General features: G+C 41.7%; 1 protein-coding gene across 8 annotated transcripts in view; it reads left to right on the top strand.

The window, feature by feature from the left end:
* WDR7 (WD repeat domain 7) overlaps window positions 1-17,873 on the top strand; it is a 363,333-nt gene extending 345,460 nt beyond the window's left edge. For all 8 annotated transcript variants that reach the window (XM_059039434.2, XM_059039436.2, XM_059039435.2 and 5 more), the window contains 2 exons: window positions 9,007-9,111; window positions 15,023-17,873. In XM_059039434.2, the coding sequence (XP_058895417.1) occupies window positions 9,007-9,111; window positions 15,023-15,226 (309 nt within the window). In that variant the 3' untranslated portion in view covers window positions 15,227-17,873. The remainder of the gene's footprint in view (window positions 1-9,006; window positions 9,112-15,022) is intronic.
* Window positions 17,874-20,477: the final 2,604 nt, after the last annotated feature.

The raw sequence follows: 20,477 nt of genomic DNA, 5'->3' as shown, positions 1-20,477 counted from the left end.
TATATCCGTTAGTACACGTATGAATTTTAGAAATTTATGTAATGCTTTAGGTTTCGTTAACACTTTCAAGTCACTTCTCTTTTGGGAATGATGAAAACATTAGATCCTTTTGAAATGTGATTTTGAAAAATATAAATTCCATATTAGGACAATCTGCATAAGACAGTTTTGTGTCACCAGGCACTGTACCAGGCCAGAGAGGTGGGATAGCACGTGTGAAGGCCCTGTCCTAAGGCTCTAGCCAAAACCATCTTCTGTGTTCGCCTTAACCCAAGTCAGAACCCACGAAGATGCTGAGGTCCCTCTGGATGGACGATTCCTCAGGAATGTGATCGCTGTCCCCGTTGGTACATGTGGACACATGTCTGCTGAAGGCTGCTGTGGAAGGGCCTGCAGTCTTTTGAGAGGGCACAGAGATACGACAGTTCATGTCCTAAGGAACTCCAAGTGGAAGCAATTGGGCTTTACTGTTGCGGCACAATATTATCTTTAAGAACATTTTTTCCTGTCTTCTTTGAAAAATTATATAACCATTTTATGTTGGTCCAGTTTCTCAGGAATCCTTTGAATATTTAACAACAGAATTTTTTTTATCAGAATCTTCATAGTCTGAGAATACAAAAGCAAAACGTTGTTCATTCTAAGACTTCTATCGTGTGTTTGAATAGATTTATATTAGAAATATGATAAAAAGTACTTAGCTTTGGGTCTGAGATCTATAGAAAACATTTGCATATTCTTAAAAGCTACAGAAAGTTATACTTTAATAAATGTCTTACAATTATTTCATACCAGCAATGTGAATAGTTGATAACAGTTAATTTGTTCTCTATCCTTTTTATTTGAAACTGAAGCACATTTATCTAAATCATATAGGCATTCAGTATTTGAGTATCCATGAATAATCTTTAAATACGACTCTATTTTAAAGTGTTAACGTATATGAAAAATGTTACGGTTGGAATTATGTCTTAAACTAGATTTTTTTCTTCTGTTATCATTATTTAGCTTAAAAGAGTCTCACACACAACACAAGCATACTACATCAGTTATTATAATTTCAGTGGGTATTTTTTAGTTACTTCATTGTGAAAATATTTGCTCTAGTAAAGCAGAAGACAGATGTGTGTGTGTGTGTGTGTGTGTGTGTGTACAGGTACACATGTGTGGTCAGCTCCTGATTATCTGTAGCAAGAAAAAGAGGAAGAAAGACTTTTAGTGGTGAGACTTATGGAAAATTTATTTGAATCTGAAAAAGTTCCTCAACTGAATAGAAGGGAGTCAGTGCCTAAGACCAGTACATATTTTTTTCATAGAGGTTGCTGTTATGATGGCTACAATATTTTAAGATTGGAAAACAACTATTAAATGGTTACTCTCTACTTGTTCATTTGTAGATCTTCCTTTTTAAATTTAATTTTGATAATGTATAATTGATATTAGTGCAAATATAATCCTCAGTATCCTAAAAGTCTGAAATTCTTACTAATGCCTAAATTACGATAGTGAAGCGATCTTGAGCATTTTTTGATTCTTACTATTCCTGGATAAGCGTGTTGTGCACACACATGTTGGTTATAATCCTCCACAATGAAATTTCAAAAACTATTGCCTGTGTCTTAAGAATTACCAGTATGTAGATATCAAAAAATCTCCTTTAATGCATCAGTGTCAGTTTATTCCCAAATGACATTTAAGTAACTTTCAGTAACTGAAAATGTACAGTAAATGCTGCAGCTATTTTTAGGGAATAAAGTCTGTTTACTGGAGGCATTATATCTTATAATAAAACTTAAGATAGCGAACTTTATTATATTTATTCTTAAATCTGTTTTCCATTAAGATGTTAAAATGATATCATAGCTACTTGTCCTTTGCCCTGAATATATATATTCTTTTCAGTTAGATAGTGATAGAAAATAACTCAATTCACTGAATCGTTCTGATACCCCCTGGATTGGCAAATGCCACAATGGGTTGACTCTATAATATAGAGTTGGCATCATGTGAATAAAAAATATTGGCTTGTCCCTCCATCAAGAAAAGAAATTATTGAGTTGAACAACCCATTTTCAACCCTCAGATCTGTTCAAAATCGTCGTAGAACCACCAAAGGGCAGCATCGAGGCAGATATGCTTACACAGTCGCGGATAGTACAGCCAGTAAGAGAAGCTGGGCTCCTTTCAATGCTAGAGAATGTTTGGAGTGCATTTCCCATCTACTTCCATTTTGGTCAATACTTTTAGTTTCCATATTTTGTGTCCCAAGTGACAAAGAGCTGGGCCCCTAGTTTTATGATTCTTTCCTCAAGAAGTGCCTATTTTTGGTACCTGTAGGTAGGTACTGCCTCTATGGGGCCACAGGCGAGCTCATGGGAGGGTGAAAACCTTCAGGGCCCCAGGGAGAGAGGCTGCTGATGAGAGCAGTGGGGCCACCATCCACCTCCTTCCCCACCCGTGAAGAGGGGTGAGGCAGCTTCTAATCTTTAAACTTCTGTTTAAGGTCAAGTTTTCCTTCATCTACCATGATGGCAGTGGGCTCAGGGACCCTGCCTCTCCCCACAGGTGTGAGGGCTGCGGGGTGTCAGCCATCTGCAGGCCAACAACCTTACCAGCTTTTCCAGCCACGGTTGCAGGTTTGTGATAAAATAAGCATAGTCCTGGCCTCCTGCGTGGTGTTACGAGAAACTATAACGACAGCCAGTTGCCTGTTCCAGCACTCAGTCCGGTTTGAAATCCCACATTTTGAGACGTGGTTGACCTTCAAGATACCATCCAACTCTAAGATGTCATGATTTGAAAGCTTGGAGAAAGTTTAAGGAAAAGCTACAGAAATTATTTTAAGAGTTGGAAAATGAGACCTGAAAGGAAAAGGTTACATGATAGTCACTGAAATTTTTTTTCAAGCCTGAAAATAAAAAATAAATAAGTAAAAAAGGAGCAAATTGCAGTAACAGCCTTCAAGTCTGTAAAAGGTTATCATACTAAGATTGGTGACCAGCTGTTCTCCATCTCTACTGAGGCTAGAACAGAGGAAGCAAGCTACTTACACTGTAGCATTTTGGATTTAGATTTGAAAAAGGAAAAATTTCCTGACAGCACAGTGTTAAACACAGAAAGGGGGTCCTCAGGGGAGGGTTTGGCATCTTCTCTAGAGAGATTTGAAAACAGAACGGACTTTCATCTGGCCTGCTTTAAGGCAGCTCTGTGCACATGCGGAAGAAAATGGATGGCCTTTCAGTGTTCTTGGCCGCGTCATATGGCCTTAAGATCCCACACACAAAAAGGCTGCAGAAGGCTTAGTTCATAGTGGGAATTAAATTTGACTCAGGCCTTCCAATTGGCCATAGATGAGACTTTTGTTTTTAATGTGTTATCATCTGCCTAAATCATTTGTTTCCTTGAGCAGGTGAACCTTAAACATATAACAATTTTCACAAATTGCTTGCTTCGGAGAAAGGAAAGGGGTCGTTTTTTCTTGAACATAATTAATGCTTAACTTTTCAGCTCTTTTGAAATGGCTCTTTTTTGATGAGTCTTCCCCTTGCCTAACAAACAAAGCTGTCAGAACAATGTCTTTGTCTCCCCTCCGCCTTGAGCCGTTACCTCCCTACCAGTCAGCCGGGAAATCAGCAGCCTGTACTGGGATGTCAGAAACGCACGCAAATCACACCCTGGTCCACCTTCCTCATCCGCCTTTTCCTGACTTTGGCTGCCGTTGGGAAGAGATGCCAAATGTTTGGTTGGTGCTTCAGGTACAGAGGAGAGCGTGTCCTGAACCTCACTTAGCGTTGTTTGTTATCAGTAAGGGACCAGCCCTAGGAAAATGTAGGTATTTGTAGGTCTTTGCTGTTAACCTCTCCTTTTCTTTTCAGGGCTCATCCTCACTTCCTAAGCACTCACTTCCCTGTATATCTGGCCTGTCTCCAGCTATTTCCTGCCTTTGTACACAGATGGACACTTCATTCAGGCTCACCCTAAACTCAAGGCATCTGCCATGCTTGTATCTCATGAAAGCAGGTCTGTCCTGTTTGCTGTCTGCCAGAGCACGTGCTAGGGAAAATGCCTCAACTGAAAGCTTAATTGTATTTGTAGAAATTTCAGAGACCATGCGCAGCCAACTGGGGACACACCTGCAGCTCAGCAGACCTTTCAATCACCCCTCCGATTGTCACTGCCTGTTTCACTCCTGAGCCAGCCGTGCTGCTCCCGAGAAGGCCTGCGACCAGGGTGGCCCCCTTCCCTCTCAGGCCCTACAGACCCTGGGGCTGTGAAAGTTCAGTCAAAGTCCTTTTTTTTTTTTTTTTTTAAGTTTTTTTTTTAGTTTAATAACTGTTATACAAAATACATGGGTCAGTCTTTATAAGTCTATCCCTTGTGATGGTGTTTATGATAGCAAAATTGTACCTGCATTTGGAAATCTTTTCTTCAGAATTTGTGTTAAAAGTAGGAAATTTTGTTTGGCTGGGTTGTTTTTCCTCCCCTTTAAAAAATTGATGAGGCATGGAAATTAATAGATGTTCTCTTTGATCTCGTTCAGTCTGTAGAGTGGGTGCAGTAGAGTCCTACATTTTGGTTTCAATTCTCAAATTTGACATTTGGAAGCTGAATAGCAAGAACTCCAGGAAGAGACAGCAGTTGTAGAGAATATTCTAGACAGTCATAACTTGTATTGATGCTGACCAAATCATTTTGGAAATCCGTGTCTCTCCTCCTCTGTACAACAGGGTTAATTATACTTCTTTGCCGAGCACATTGAATGTGCCTGTTATAAACTGTTGGGTAAGTGCAAGCGTTGCTCCTTATTAATGAGGCCTCTCAGTTCCTTTTCTTTCGTAAGAAAAAGGGGGAGAGCGTGTTTAACAATTCAGCACTCTGTCTCCTGCTAGGGATAATTGCTTGATTTCTTTTATTGTTCATAGCACTTCTTGAATTAGATTCATTTCTTTATATTCCATTCCTGTCTTTTCAAGACAGCAATTTCTTTGACTAAAAATATAACAAGGCATATGATACTCATCCACGTATAAAAAGTAAACCAGACCTCCTTTTATTTTGAAACCCGTTGTTTTGGAAAATGTTCTTTCTGGTTGAGCATTTAAGATCCCAAACCATTGGGCTTGCCCCATCACAAAGCACTTACAAGTTCACTGTGATCCTCGCACAACTGCATCTAATGCCAGAATAGAGGGTTAAAGTCAGTTCAGATGGTGCCTGCGCAGATCTGAGAGATTCTGAACAAAAGACAATGGCAACATTTCCTTTACACTGGGGACTGAAGCACCTCTCAGGCTGAGATTGTAATGAACTCACCAGATGTACCAAACCATTTTTAAAATAGTGAGCTTCCCTGAGCTACCATGAGTGGTACTTGCTTTCTTATAAGACAACAGGTCTATCAGCTGACACTGCAGTCAGTACTCTGGTTTTTCCCTATGTTGCTTTGAAAGACAGCCTGTGGGGCACCTCTCAGTATCACACTGTGTGTGTGTGTGTGTGTGTGTGTGTGTGTGTGTGTGTGTGTGTGTGTGTGTGTGTTGATGTGTTCTGATCTAAAGTATAGTTCCCCTTTGTTCAAAACAGGCTTTAAAGAAACTAACACATTAAACTCAGTATCTAACCTTGACAATAAAAACAATGAAGGAAAACAGGACCGTGATTAGTGAAATGAGGAGGAAGTATTTATTACTAGACACCTAGAATGAGCATAAATATAGTTCTGAGTTTCCTCGCAGGAAAGCAAGCTCGTGTGAGATTGTGTCATTATCTTTTCACAATAAAAGAAACCAACAAAATTTATCGGGAAAGATAAACATATTCCTGCCAGAAAATTCCAAGATGAACTTAATTCACAGGATCTTCTATTAGAGACACTAGATAACATAATGAAGAGTGTCTTCAGCTGACATGGAAGTATTCAAGTGGACATTTCAAACACTATAAAGGATGAAGATATAATATGAAATATTAGGAGCCTGTGTGCTTGGCTTTCTGCCTTTACTACAGGGCCACCTTAGCCAACCTCACAGAGGGGTATGTTAAAGAGATCATTGGGTTGGTACATCCTTTTGGACCTTCTGGTTTACAGCTTGTTCACTGTTGCACTCTCTTCTTATCTGAAGCACATTCTGGGTGCTGATTAAGGAGGGATGCTAATCTGAAGGAGGTAGGCTTAGCAATCTGCTTTGAGATTTAGGGGCCCTAACTCCAGCAGGAGGGTTGAACCCACCTCTACATGGAGCTGGGCTTTGGTGGAGAGAGGGGCTTGCAAGAAGGGCAAGCTTTAGGGCTTCCCTGGTGGCGCAGTGGTTGAGAGTCCGCCTGCCGATGCAGGGGACGCGGGTTCGTGCCCCGGTCCGAGAGGATCCCACATGCCACGGAGCGGCTGGGCCCGTGAGCCGTGGCCGCTGAGCCTGCGCGTCCGGAGCCTGTGCTCCGCGACGGGAGAGGCCACAACATTGAGAGGCCCGCGTACCGCAAAAAAAAAAAAAAAAAAAGAAGGGGGAGCTTTTAGTGTGCTCACACTGTTGATGCATACCAGGACCCCAGAGCACGGAAGTAACTATTTTGAATGAAATACTTTTAATGGAAAGGTTGCATTAAATGCCATGAGGGACCAGACAGGAAATAAGGGAGTCAGGCAGTGGGTGTTAGGTACACAGACCTGCTTGAGTCAGGGCTGGGACGTGAGAGCAAACACCCAGGCCCACAGGGCACCTCCACTCAGCCTGGCCCCACGTTGCCACGTGCAAAGGCCCAGGATTGCCAGAGTGGAAGGAATCCTGGGCTTTTCCAGGAGAGGCTAGAAATCTTGATTTTAAATGATGTTTAATGAATTAGAATATAGGCTCAGAAACTGTTTTTAAAAATCATTTTGCAGGTCAAACCCAATATATGTATAATCTGGTTTTGTATATGATTGGGGGGGGGTTCATTAAATGGCATACTCAAGTAGTTGATTTATGTGACTGTTTACATTTGTCTGGTCATGTTGTTTTTCAGCTTTATTGAGATATAATTGACATATAACATGTGTAAGTTTAAGGTGTACAACGTGATGATTTGATACACTTATATATTGCAAAATGATCACCCACCCTGGCGTTATCTAACACCTCCATACCATCATGTGACTACCATTTCTTTTTTGTGGTAAGAACACCTAAGATCTACTCTCTTAGCAACTTTCAGGTATATTCATCTGATCATCTTTAAAACTAAGGAGGAGTAACACAAATATAGCAATATTCATTGAATTCGTATTATGTGCCATGCATTGTGCAGAGGGCTATATATGTACTAACTCATTTAACCTTCACAGAGTTCTTTGAGGCAGGAATTACCAGCATCGTTCCCAATATCGTTATCAACATCACCGTCATCACCTCTGCCTCATAGACCTGGGCAGTCTCGAGGTGAAGGAATGTATATATTTTTTTTTTTTTTAATTTTTTATTTTTGCAGTACGCGGGCCTCTCACTGTTGTGGCCTCTCCCATTGCGGAGCACAGGCTCCGGACGCGCAGGCTCAGCGGCCATGGCTCACGGGCCCAGCCGCTCCACGGCATGTGGGATCTTCCCGGACCGGGGCACGAACCCGTGTCCCCTGCATCGGCAGGCGGATTCTTAACCACTGCGCCACCAGGGAAGCCCGAAGGAATGTAAATATCTTGCCCCAGCTTCCACAGTAAGCAGTGGAGCCCAAAAGTGAGGCAAGCAGTCTGACTCAGAGCAGTGTCCTCTACCAGCCCAAAGCCCCGTGCTACTGGTATAACAGTTTTTTCTCTGCGTGTTGAAAAAGAGGCATTATTTTGGATCCCACAGCACCTTGTTTAATGATAGGAAAGAACAAAACCCAGAAAGCACTGAGGAACGTTCCCACACCCCCATCCCTGTCTCCCTCCCTCATTGTAATCACTCAGATATGAATTGTGAGAAGTGTCGTCCTGAAATTTGCAGTATGGGTGTGGCAGGGCAGAGGTGGAGGAGCCCTGAGTCACGCAGTGAGCTTGATGCTGCCACCGAGACTCAAGGCTTGCAGTTCGTCACCAAAAAACAGCAGATGGCAACCACCCTTCCTATAGCATTGCCTTAGTTTAAGGGAACACATTTCCCCATTCCTTCCTAAACCAAGAGGGGAGACCATCCTCCCCTTGTAAGCAGACTGAACATTGCTTCGTGTGGTAGAGATACGGTCTTTAATAGTTTGTGTAGAAGCAATACAGTATTATGCTAATTTGCTAAGTATCCCAGTCTTTTCGGTAACTTAATACCATTAAACGTGAGTGTAATTTTTTCTTAGTAAAGACCTTTAATCAAAGACTGCGTCTAAAATACAACATCCTTTTTTTTTAAATTCATGGTTAAATCAATGATAGCTATTTGGCAAAGGCTCAGAATTATCCCTGTTAACTTGTTTTTAATAGCATTTGATTTATATGTGTGCTCAAACCTCCAATTCATGTGTGTATGTATGTGTACTGATTGTGGCCACGTGCATTTAAACACAGTGTTATTGGTGGGAAATGAAGCATAAAATGTGAAAGACGTATAATTATTAAGGGGTTGAAATTATAGTTTTTGACTCCTCCCAGAACGGGGATGTTATGATACAGCTTTGATTGTTTTTCATTTCAGATGAAGTTCCTGGATAGATCTGGTGATCAGTTTTTCACCTTCCTAATTAATTGTAAAATTCTTCCCTCTCATGGACATAAATGAATTAACACATTGGTTTGCCCATTAATATATGCTTTTCCTTCGGACTCGTGCTGTCCTCCCAAGTAGGAGACAGGTGGACTCCTCAGAACAAGATCAAAGCCCCTGCATGTATCAGTGAGAGAACTTTGGTTGCTTTTCCTCTTTTTCTAACCTAAATTTTTAAGTAAAGAACATAATGGTTTCCAATAGCCATGACATAACTTTTTCAGCATTGAATGTATTTGCATCCGTATGCGTAGCAGTTCTGTGCAATGCATACGATGAATGACTCTGAATTTTATTTCAGACAATCCATGGTCACAAGGGACCAATCACTGCCGTGGCCTTTGCCCCTGATGGACGATATCTTGCCACCTACTCAAACACAGACAGCCACATTTCTTTCTGGCAGGTAAGTGTACATGCTGCAGGGTCTTGATGTGTGGTGCGTGATCCGCTTTTTCTGGGAAAGGCTCCCTTGTGCCCTCCCTCCCTTCTTTCAACAGATATCAAGTACTTATTGTTTGCTGATTATGTGCCAGCTGCCAGCATGCAGGGGCGACTGAGAACACAATTAGCAACCTAGGAGGAGGGGGTCTGCTCTCACCAAGCCTTCAGTCTGAGGGAGACACAAGTAAATCAACAAGTAATTACAATACAGGGGGAACCTGGGAGTAAGGTTGTGGGCCGGCTTCACAGAGGCAGCAACACCTGAGCTGAGACATGGTGACGTCAAGGAAGGGGCCAGGCGTTCAGGGTAGGGAGGGCTGGGTGTTTGGAGAGAGGTAGGCATCATTCAGATGTAAGTGAGGGCCCGGCCTGAAAGGAATTGGGGCAAGGAGCACTGCTCAGGCTGTTAATTTACACGAGGCATCCAGACAATGCCAACAGGACATAGGGGAGAGGGCAGCCTCGTATTAACTTCATGCCCCATTTGTATTATCTCATCTTCGTTTGCTTTCTGAATTTCCACATAATGCTCTTCATTTCCAAGCTATTAAAACATTTTCAAAACTCTGAGGATCACTGACTGGCAGCACGTGAGAACAGCTCTGTTCGATTATGATTACAGTGAATATCAATTTGAGCAACTGAGTTTTATAATAGAACTTGTTTCATCCTCAGTGATTAATCTCCGTCCCATCTTCTTTTTAATTACCTTCCTCCTGATAATTACAAAAAAGTTCAACATTACCAACCCCTCCCCCCGCAAGTTAATATAAAATTCTGTTACCTATCCTAGGATGCAACTATGTTTTATGAGATTCCGTTTATTGCTTTGAAAGCTAAAAAAGCAATTAAAAGTTTAAACAAGACTTCACACAACGTGACAATGATTTTTAAAAACTCAATAGCTAATGGAATGTAAAACAGATACAATAAATTGCTTAATTAACCACATGCTATTGAAGCGTGACAACTTCCAGATCTGTCCTAGCTTTTTCTACTTTTCATCTAATTTCGTTTTCCAGTGTTTTCTTATTATCCTTTCTTCCAGGGTATATCTCCAGCATCTTAGTTGGCTCATATTAAACTTTTCCTTAGAGATGTCACCGCGTCTTCATTTTTCCTAGTGGGTAACCCCAGGACTCGTATTTTATTCTGCTGAAATCCCACAGCAAGTCCATAAACAACTCTTGCAACATTGGTCCTGTAGACAGTGTCTACCAACCGTTCTTTTCTGCCAACGCAGTGGTGTCTGTGACACCAACTGTACTTTGATACACATTTTCCTGAATTTCCTGTTCTCTTGAAATCCCAGAGGAGTGTCCATGTGAAACTCCCTTCATTTGGCATGTATCCGGTGTGGAAGCGCTGGGTGCCAGCCTAGCTTTAGGGACATGTGACCAAGCAGTCTCGGGTCCCTGCTTTCCAGGAGCTTGTGTTCGCCCCATGCTTTATTCTTGGGAATAAACAAAACCAGATCTCTTCTTTTTTGTTGTTCAATTTTTCTTCCTGCTAAGAAAATATACTTTCTTAAATAAAGGGATACCTCCTAAATTGGCCAGATGTGAAACTTTCCCCAGTATTCTCCTGAATGTCTAAGTGGTAAACCTTTTCCCCCTTATCTAGGTCTTCAGAGTCCTATTTGGATATGTTCATCCCTTCTTTGAATCTTTTTCTGTTTATCAGAGTTGGTGCCTGGCCCATTGATGGCATCTTCCTCACCCGGGAGATGAAGATCGTTCCTTAGGTGCTGTCTTTTTGAGACACCTCTTTCTGTCCTCCAGTTCAGGCTCTGCTGTTGCCTCTGGGCTTCACCAAGTGCACTTAACCCTGCGCGTCTGTCCCCACGGCTCTGCCCAGCTCCCGTCCTTCGTCTGCACTCTCTTCTCCAGGGGCACCTTGTGTTACTTGCAGGGGTGGGTGTTCAGCAGACAGAGCACCCAAGCAACTCAGGCAACATCCAGGTCTTTCTTGCCTCTAAACCCAATGTCAGAATTTAAAATGTGGCCCATTCCTTCCCTGCTTAAATTATACCCAGCTTGGTCTTAAAATTTAAGTGAAAGACACAGAAATATCATTTCAACTTTCTCAAGAAAATACAATCAAACCTCTTCCAGAAATATAGTGGGATTTTATTTGAATTAAAGAGAGTCCAAAAAGCAGTGTTAGTTCTACCATGGCTCTCCCCAAATGGGCTTGGCTGATTTATTTATATACATATTGTTTAGGTCTAATGATGTATGATAATACTTTTATATGATTCCAGTAAATGTATGGCAATATATTTTGAAAACTTAATGAAGCCTTATTAATATAGAGCCTTACAAAAGCCATCAGCTATTAAAATCTTTGCTGAGAAATGAGTGTTAATGAGAATTACTGGTTGGATAATTACTCAAGTGAGACTTAGTAAAAGGTTTGGGTGCAACATTACTTACACTGAGAATAGCAGTAAAACACTTACTGTTTTGATGAATTACATCTGTATGTATGTCTGTGTGTTCAGAAAATAATCTTCTCAGAACTGGTCTTGTGAAGCATTATTTTTAAAGGGAAGGAAAAAGCCATGGTTGCCGTTAGTTCGTTTACATACTCAGCCGCTAAATGATGTAATTTGGCAATCTTTCAAGCCCTTTCATTCTCCAACAACATATTCCTACTATCTGAATATTTCACTTCAGTGTATCCATTGGTATTTGAGCCAGGAGAGTTTAGTAATGAAATACAACCATCATTCTCTCACCTGAATTTTACCACCACCCTCCAACAATTAAGTATCCTCTTCCAGGAATGCTAATAATAAATTAGATGGATATTGGCTTCATTTAGTTTTCTTTATTCCATCATACAATAGAATACCATTCAGCCATTTTTAAAGGATGATGTAAATCTATAGTCATTAACATAAAAAGATTGCCCTCAACATTTTGTTGAATGAAAAAAGCAGATTGTGCAACTGCCTTTTAACGTGAGCCTGTTTATGTAAAACTCCTTAAACCTGCTTCTCCTTATGTGGATATAGGCTTGGAGATCTGGAAAGAGGTTTACCAAAAGGTTAGTGATTGTCTCTGGGAAATGATATTTCAGGGGATTTTTGCTTTCTTTTTTATACTTCTCTTTATTATTTGAATTTTCCACGATGAGTATTTATTATCTTGGTAGTGAAGAAAAAAGCTAATGTGACCAAATATTATAATTCCATGTAGTTTTCATTCATGCAGGACTCAGATTGCCTTTACTTTAGCATAATTTGTAGCCAGTCTCTGATCAAATATTAATATTGAATAACAAAATGGCTAGTTGTTTTGGTGAGAGTCCTTCGATGGAGCTTACTGGAAAAATCAATACCCACCCTTACAACTTCAGATTCATCTCTTATTTGAAGAGATCATAGGAAAAGGATGGTCTGAGGAACAACAAATTATAGTTAACATAAGAGTCTTTGTCTTTCCATCTGTTTTCTACCATAATCGTTACGTACTGTGTAGAATTTCACATAGCCCTGTTCTGAGGCAGGAAGTCTGTTTGACCCTAACAAAGCATGTATCAATCATTTGAAGGATGATTCAACTTATAAGGAGAACCCAGATATAATAATGGACATTTTGGGGAAATCTTTCCACCTGTCACATTCCAATAAGATGTTCTCTCCCTGCCCACTTTAGCCTTCAACCCACTTCTTGTACGTGGCTAAATTTGAAGGAAGGAATTAAAAATAAGGATGTGTTGGAGCCTATCGGTTGCCTCTAGCTTTGTGTGTGTGTGTGTGTGTGTGTGTGGTACCTGCGCCTCTCACTGTTGTGGCCTCTCCCGTTGCGGAGCACAGGCTCCGGACGCGCAGGCTCAGCGGCCACGGCTCACGGGCCCAGCCGCTCCGCGGCACGTGGGATCTTCCCGGACCGGGGCACGAACCCGCGTCCCCTGCATCGGCAGGTGGACTCTCAACCACTGCGCCACCAGGGAAGCCCGCCCCTAGCTTTCCGAGCCACCGGCAGAAATCAAGCTTCATACACATTTTCATAGAAAATCCATAAAGAAGGAAAAATACTTTGTAGTTATTTATCAACTGAGAAATTAGATTTTTTTTAAAAAAGCACAGTATGCCTGTTGATGCCAGTTAATTTTAACCAGCAATTTTCTGGATCATTTGGATCCGCTCTGTAAGAGGACTAAATAATGATGTACTGTTACTCTTCGTACAAGTGCGAACTAGCAAATCAAGCTCACCATCATTATTTATATTGAAGCTATTTGGGAACCTCCAGAAAGCAATGAAGCCCTGATTTTTATCTTTTATGGAGTTTTTAGAAAAAGGAGGGAAGGACGCAAGGAAAGAGGTTCTTAGAGGATGACGGTAAGGTACAGCCTGGCTTTAAATGTTAACTGCACTTTAACAGAAAGAGTTAATGATAATCGTACATTTGGTTTTAAAATGTGACCTCGTACACTAGTGATTTTTTTTCACCTCTGTGTTGTGTTCGGCACTATTATTAATGCAGGAAAATCAGTAACATTAGTCATCTTAAAAGGGTTATTACTCAAGATGATTTAAATTGTGAAAATGTCAGTGGAGCCTGCACGCGTCCTGCCAGAGATGCCATGATTTACACCCCCTGACACCATCCTGCTTCTGAGAAGAGCCAGGAAAGGAATGGCTCATATTTTGCACTGATCCAAATGCAGAGCATGATATCAGCAGTAACACACCTTAAATGTCCTAGGACGTGCCAAGGTTTCCTGTGTCAACCGTGTGTACACACTGGAGCATAAACTGCATGCTTCACGCCAAGTCCCTAGAATCATGTACATTCAGGTGGAGGTACTGCTGGAGAGAAGAATTGGACATGAAAATTCGTGCAAAGAAAAATATTATTTCCAAGCCCTCTTTCCTGATGGTCAGTGTGCTTGCCACGTGATTTGTAATAGCACAAAAGCTGAATGTTGAAAAACTGTTAAGTAATATTTAGAATCTAAAGTATTCTTCAGACTCAGTCGCTCAGATGACAGTTCACTCAGATAACGGCCATTCAGCATTTAGCACTTTGACATGAATGCATAGTTGTTCATGAGCCATAGTTTCCATGTTAATTTCCATTTACGTGAACGAATTAAGAGAACTTAAAACTCAAGTCAAAGCCGGAAAGGCTGCCCAAAAAGCAGAAATCACCAACTGATTAAAACATCCTGCCAATAAAGTGTTAGCGTGTGCTCTCTTCAGCGTGGCGGCAAAACGGTGGGCCGCACATGCAGCGTTGAGAGGTGGTTGATTCTTGTTTTCTTCCTTCAAAATAAACTAGAGCTTTCCAGAGATTGGATTTTTTAGAAAGCAGGTGAGGAGGGAAGGTGTGGTAGGTGGACATGAGAAGGGGGGTAAGTTTTGAGCTTTGATCTGGTCACCTGTTACTCTGTCTATTGCTTAACTTTGCTTCATTTTCTCAAACTAATTCTCAGTCCCCAAACTTGTCTTTGGGGGCTCATTCTTCAGGGGAGGCAGTGAGCACTATTAGTAAAGAACAGAAAAGTCTGCCATGTGAAGTACCCACGGTTTACAAATATTGTCTGATTGAACCGTTTTATTAAAATGTCTCATTTAGCTGCCTTCTTAAAGAGGGACGGGCTTTCCTGCTGTCTAGTTCTACCCACCAGGTAAAATTTCTCTGGGTTTACGCATTTGCTGTAACAGCATCAGAACAATTTCAAATACACTGAAAGGAGCCCTTTAGACGTTAACAATAGACTCTTAGATGACCGTGAAGCCTCATGATGGAGGAGCAAGTGGCCGCAAGCGTGTGTCCCTCGAGCCCCTCTCTGTAGCAGGGAAGGGGGAGCGGTTCCTGCAGTGACACGTGTGCTCTCCTGTCCCCGTGTCCCTCCAGATGAACACCTCCCTGTTGGGAAGCATCGGCATGCTGAACTCGGCACCCCAGCTGCGCTGTATTAAGACCTACCAGGTGCCCCCCGTGCAGCCGGCGTCCCCCGGCTCCCACAATGCCCTCAGGCTGGCCCGGCTCATCTGGACCTCCAACCGCAACGTCATCCTCATGGCCCACGACGGCAAGGAGCACCGCTTCATGGTCTAGGGCTCGTGTCTGCGTCTCCGTCCTCCCAGGTCTCCAAGCCCAGAGTCCCGTCCTTCCTCAGTGCCCGCCCCCGCCGGGGTCATGGGGGCCGCAGCCGGGTCTGTGTCCCTCCGCATGGTCCCCGGGGGCAGACTCCTGCTCGTGCCACCTACTGACTGAGGCATGCACACCTCGCTCCGCAGGAAGTGGCCGTCCCGTCCCCGCCGCAGAGGGAGGGGCAGCCAGAAGCCCGGAAATCAATAACCACTGTGATTGCACTGCCAGCCCAGATCAGCAGTTTCCTCACGCCAAACCCCACCTCTGAATGCTGTTGGAAGCTGGTTGTTCTGACATTGGGTTTTGAGGTCATGTGGCAGTCCTAGTTATTGATACTATTTTCCTTTGGATTTCCTAAAACGTGCTATTGTTTACCAGAAAGATTCTGTGTTTACGTGGGGTTTTTTTCTCCGGGAGATTGCTAGGCAATTACTCAATCCAGTTTCCTAGGGTTTAGCCACTACCTTCTTTATTAACACCTAACCGATTGGAGATTAATGAGAAAATACACACACACACAAGTTTCCCTTGCGGAGACTACAGTTTCCCAGACACCTAGCCTTCTAAGATGCTCATATCCCGCCACGTGATACAGTATTTAGGAGCTCAAAATACAAATGATCACTACTTATGATCTAGTTAATATAATTATCCAGTCACTATAATCTCTTAAATGGACTTTTGTAATAAAGAACCGAGTTTGAAAGTATAGCGTATACCTGAAAAGAAGATTCTTTGGCTACAGATCCTTTTAAGAAAGAGCTTACCCCTTCCTTCCAGAAACTTCACAGACCTGCAGTTCCCATAAGTCAGCTATCATGTAATAGTTAGAATTCAACCTTCAAACTACTACTGATCAGTTAAAGGAAAGCTAAGACAGCATTTCTTTTAAACAAGTATCCTAGAAAATTATTAACTGTGGCACAAGCGTTCAGGATCATACAGTCATCCTCAGTGTCCGCGGAAGATTGGTTCCGGGACCCCCGGGGGTACCAAAATTCACATATACTCAAGTCCCTGATATAAAACGGCAGAGTACATGGAGGGCTGACTGTGTGTACAAGTGTGGAGGCTCCCAATCTTGCCGAATCTATCCGAACATTGCAGTGGGGGTGTTCATGACGCTTCCAAGTAAGCTGTAACTAGGTCATTTTCTTCTCCTTATGTCAGATTATGCTGGTTCTTGCTCATAGTAATGGAAAAAATTAAAAATCTGTAAAATAATATTTTGGATGACTTGCTTCTAATAAACCTTGCTCTGTATATAGTTGGGGATTTGGTTGGTTGGTTGGTTGGTTGTTGATTGGTTGGTTAATTGGGCAAAATGGTTTATGAAATACAAAAATAGAAAATGATTTATTAAATTCAGAAAAAATACGTGAAGTTTACAAAGCAACCAAAATGATAACGGGAGTGTCTAGCTTAAAAAGCATAGATTGTCAGAGTTTATATAATATACAAAAAAAGTAGGATCACAGTCCAGGAACAAATACATCTGTTATCTTATTGAAACAGATTTCGAAAGAAAATGTTAGGAAATTAAGACCACTAGAACATCTCTTTCATATCGAAGTGAAGTTTGTCATTTCTAGTGATGGCAAACCCATCCTATACCTTGGTTTTAGACTTTAGGTATTCTTAAAAAGTGAATTTATGCCATATGCATGTACATTGTATTTATAAAGATTATGTATGTAGCTTCCCAGGAAGAAACTCAGAACCGTACAGCGTAGACTTGCTTTGTTTGGTGAACATGCTGTCGTACCCGATATAGACAGAGAAACCTGAGGAGAACAAGAGGTGCTCTCGGCTTTTCCAGTGGTTTCCCGAGTCTTCCGTGCGAGTACCTAGCACATGTTCACTTTATGAACTGAAATGGGGATTAATTTATTCTAGACTACGAAGCTGCTTTGGAATGATGAAGTGTGGAAGTATACCTTAGAGATTTCTTTTCAAAACAGAATGTGCAGGGCATCACGAGGAAGGTGTGAGACTGTGGGCAGACCACCCCAAAGCATGGACGGCACACCCCATGGAGGGTGAGAACAAAGCTGTGAGGGCCCTAGGAGCCAAATACCTGGGCAGTGGGCCTCGGCCAGCTGGCCGCACAGCCTGGCTGCACAGACAGCCAAAACTGTTGGCCCCTAGAACACTACCGTTGTAAAACTCTGGGGTGGATGGTATCTGATGGTGAGACAGACACCTCTAACTGCTAAACCAACATCTGCATTCTTGTTCACACCAATCTCTTCTTGGCTGTTTCGACAACCACAGTTGCAAACTTCATCACAGCTCAGATTTTCTCGGCACTGAGGTAAACTTTACCTTGTCATCCCAGTGTACGCTTTTGGTGTCTTATCGATCTTGTTAGCACTGTATTTGGACCTGTCCTTGTAAATGTAGAGACATATGTGGCTTCGTGGGTAACTTACAAGTGAAAGGTGATGTGATACCTGTATGGAAATGTAATGATTGAACTCACTGTGTACAGCACGTGACCTGAGATGTGTGCCTCTCGAGGCATTTCTTGATGACTCCACTTAACAGATTCTGTATGTGCTGAATGTCCCTGTGTACTTACGTGTGTTAAATAAAACTGAATTGTACCGAAGATTGTTTTTCTCATTAAAAACATTGTTCACTCTTAAACGTTCTCAGTTGAGATCCATGTGCTTTCTCCCAATTTCGGTACCAAATTAAGCCTTCTGTTTCTGTCTGATCATTCATTTCCCTGGAGAGCTAGCTTCAGGGAAGGCAAACTTGTCCACAAAGGAGGGCAGCGCAGTCAAGGAATCTCTCTCCCTGCTGTGTAAGTGGGAACCACACTCCTGCCGAGACTCAACAGCACCCTCTGTGGTTTGGGCGAGGGAATTGTATGCCTGTTGCTTTATCTCCACCTTAAATTGCTCCGCAATAGACTGTTAATCGTACCAAATTTTATCTTGTCAGATTTGATGACACAGCGAGGCTGCCCTGGGGTCGGGGGCTGGGCTGAGATCATTAAATTCATGTCATTTAATACTCCGTTTGGAGTCGAATTTGAATCCCTGAGGAAAAGGGTGTAACTGGTTTTCAGAAAAAGCAAAAGTAACAAAACAGGTCATCATCACTCACAGAGGGTTAGTCATGTAAGTGGTGAATGTAGTTTTCTTTAATTTTCAGATAAGAATTAAACTGAGTCAGTCATCATGTAACAATACAGTTTCTTTTAAGAAATAGACAAGCATTAAAGGAGTTCGCTGCAACCTCGCTGGCTCTATTCAAAGGCCCACTGTCCATCCCAGGAAGTGTTTTAACATCTCCTGATGTCTTGAATGTATCCTTATAGGGAAAACATGGGCAGTAACAGTTCTTGATGATTGGTGATCACATAAACTGATCAAATGTGGAAAGGGCATGACATTAATAGGAAGGTAAAGCCAAGCAGTGCTGGGTGAACTTTCACCTTTCACCCCCTTCGGCTGACTGACAGAGCTGAGTGTTGAAGAAAATCAATACTCTGGAGCCAGGAGGGAAATATTTCCAGCCTCTAACTAGAGAATGTATTTTGACAAGGCCAAGATAATCCAAGCTGCACAGGAGAAAGAGAAAAGAAGACTCATTTTTAAAGCTTGACACTTCAAGGTGTTTTTGTACAGTGGTTTAGAGATCGTCAATACATACAAATACCAAAGGTCAAAAAGAAAAGCCAGAAGAATTTCAAAAATTAGATGTTCAGTTCTTTCTGCTGTTTACAAACTAAAAAAGACTACAGAGAGGTTCGTGCTTGGAACCGTTTAAATGAACAGCGCTCGCAATTGTGTGCTGGTTCTAGTCCTCCTTTAACCAAATCTTAAATTTTATAGAGGCAGCAGTGCGAAATATTGAATGCCTAAAACGTTGTTAAGATTTCTGGGTTTTGTGCCTTTTTTCTTGGACGTGGATTGTTTCTGGAGCGGTTACATCGTCTTGTGGTAACATCTCAGAATCTTGCTCTTTGATACCTGTCGCTGCTGCCTTGATGCCATGTAAATCTTAGCTCCTCCTTCACATTCGGTTCAGTCGTTAACATGAGAAAAGAGTGCCTTTGGAACTTGAATTGTTTCTATTTTTCCAAATCCCTTTAAGCAAGTTATTTATACAAGGATTCTAATTAATGCTCTTCTAAGTGAGGCTTATGCATCTCTAGGAAGTAGGTAAGCAATTCACTCCACTCTTACCAGCAAGATTAGATCCATTTGTTCTGTGGACAGATACCCCCATCAAATGGATATAGATTTGTTTCTTTCCTACTGATAAGAAAAGGAAGAAGTCGAATGGTGCCCATACCTTCCAGCCAAACGCAGAAAGACAAAGGAATCCCAAATACTTGAAGTATCTAAAGTAACACTCTGTTTCCTCAAGGACAAGCAACATCATGATTTAAATAACAGCGAAAATATACCCTTAATTTATATACCTTCTTTCTCATTAAAAAAAAAAAAAAAAAAAAAAAAAACTCACTCTATTCTGAGTAGATCTGGTTGGAGATTTTTTTGTTTTATTTGTTTCAAAAGGAGAGCACAGCCAGCCAAGACTCCTCAATATTCTGAGATTTCCCAGAGAAGACCAGGAATCCAGCTCATGACTGATTAAATACGTATTGCATTTGTTACATCCATAAGAGTATGCCTGTAAAGTGCTTACAAGAGCAGCACATAGTAAGCACTCAGGAAATGTGAGCTACCATTTTTAGTAGACATTTAGAAATCCTCATCGAGCATGGATAAATAAGATTGTAAATTACATGCGTTCTTTGGAAAACACTGTTGCGTTTTGTATTGTATTGTATCTCTATGTAGACCCCAATAATAGGTCTAAACTTCTTACCCGAAGAGGAGTCTCTGTGCTTCCAACTGTATTCACCAGGCTCTTCGTCGTGTTGCTGTGTGTTGCCATCTTGCTGCTCACCAAAACTTGTAGACAGTGAGGAGATGCCAAAATATATACCAGCGGATGGGGCTGGTTGATTACGGCTGTTGAAGTTATGACTGATTCCTGAAAAAGGAAGTAGTTCCCCATCTTAGCATCAGGGGTGACTTTGAGTTACTTATATGAGTAGCTTTGAACTATACATCATCAAAATTGAGCAAGACTCTTTCTGGACAGAGTATTATAGGTTAGGTTTCACAGAATCACCAAAGCAAAGGAAACAATGGGTAAGTTCTGTTGCCAATATCTTCTTGTTTTCACTTGC

Source organism: Kogia breviceps, chromosome 15 (genome assembly GCF_026419965.1).
Source record: "Kogia breviceps isolate mKogBre1 chromosome 15, mKogBre1 haplotype 1, whole genome shotgun sequence".
NCBI lineage: Eukaryota > Metazoa > Chordata > Mammalia > Artiodactyla > Physeteridae > Kogia > Kogia breviceps.
This window is presented reverse-complemented; position numbering and strand designations above follow the sequence as displayed.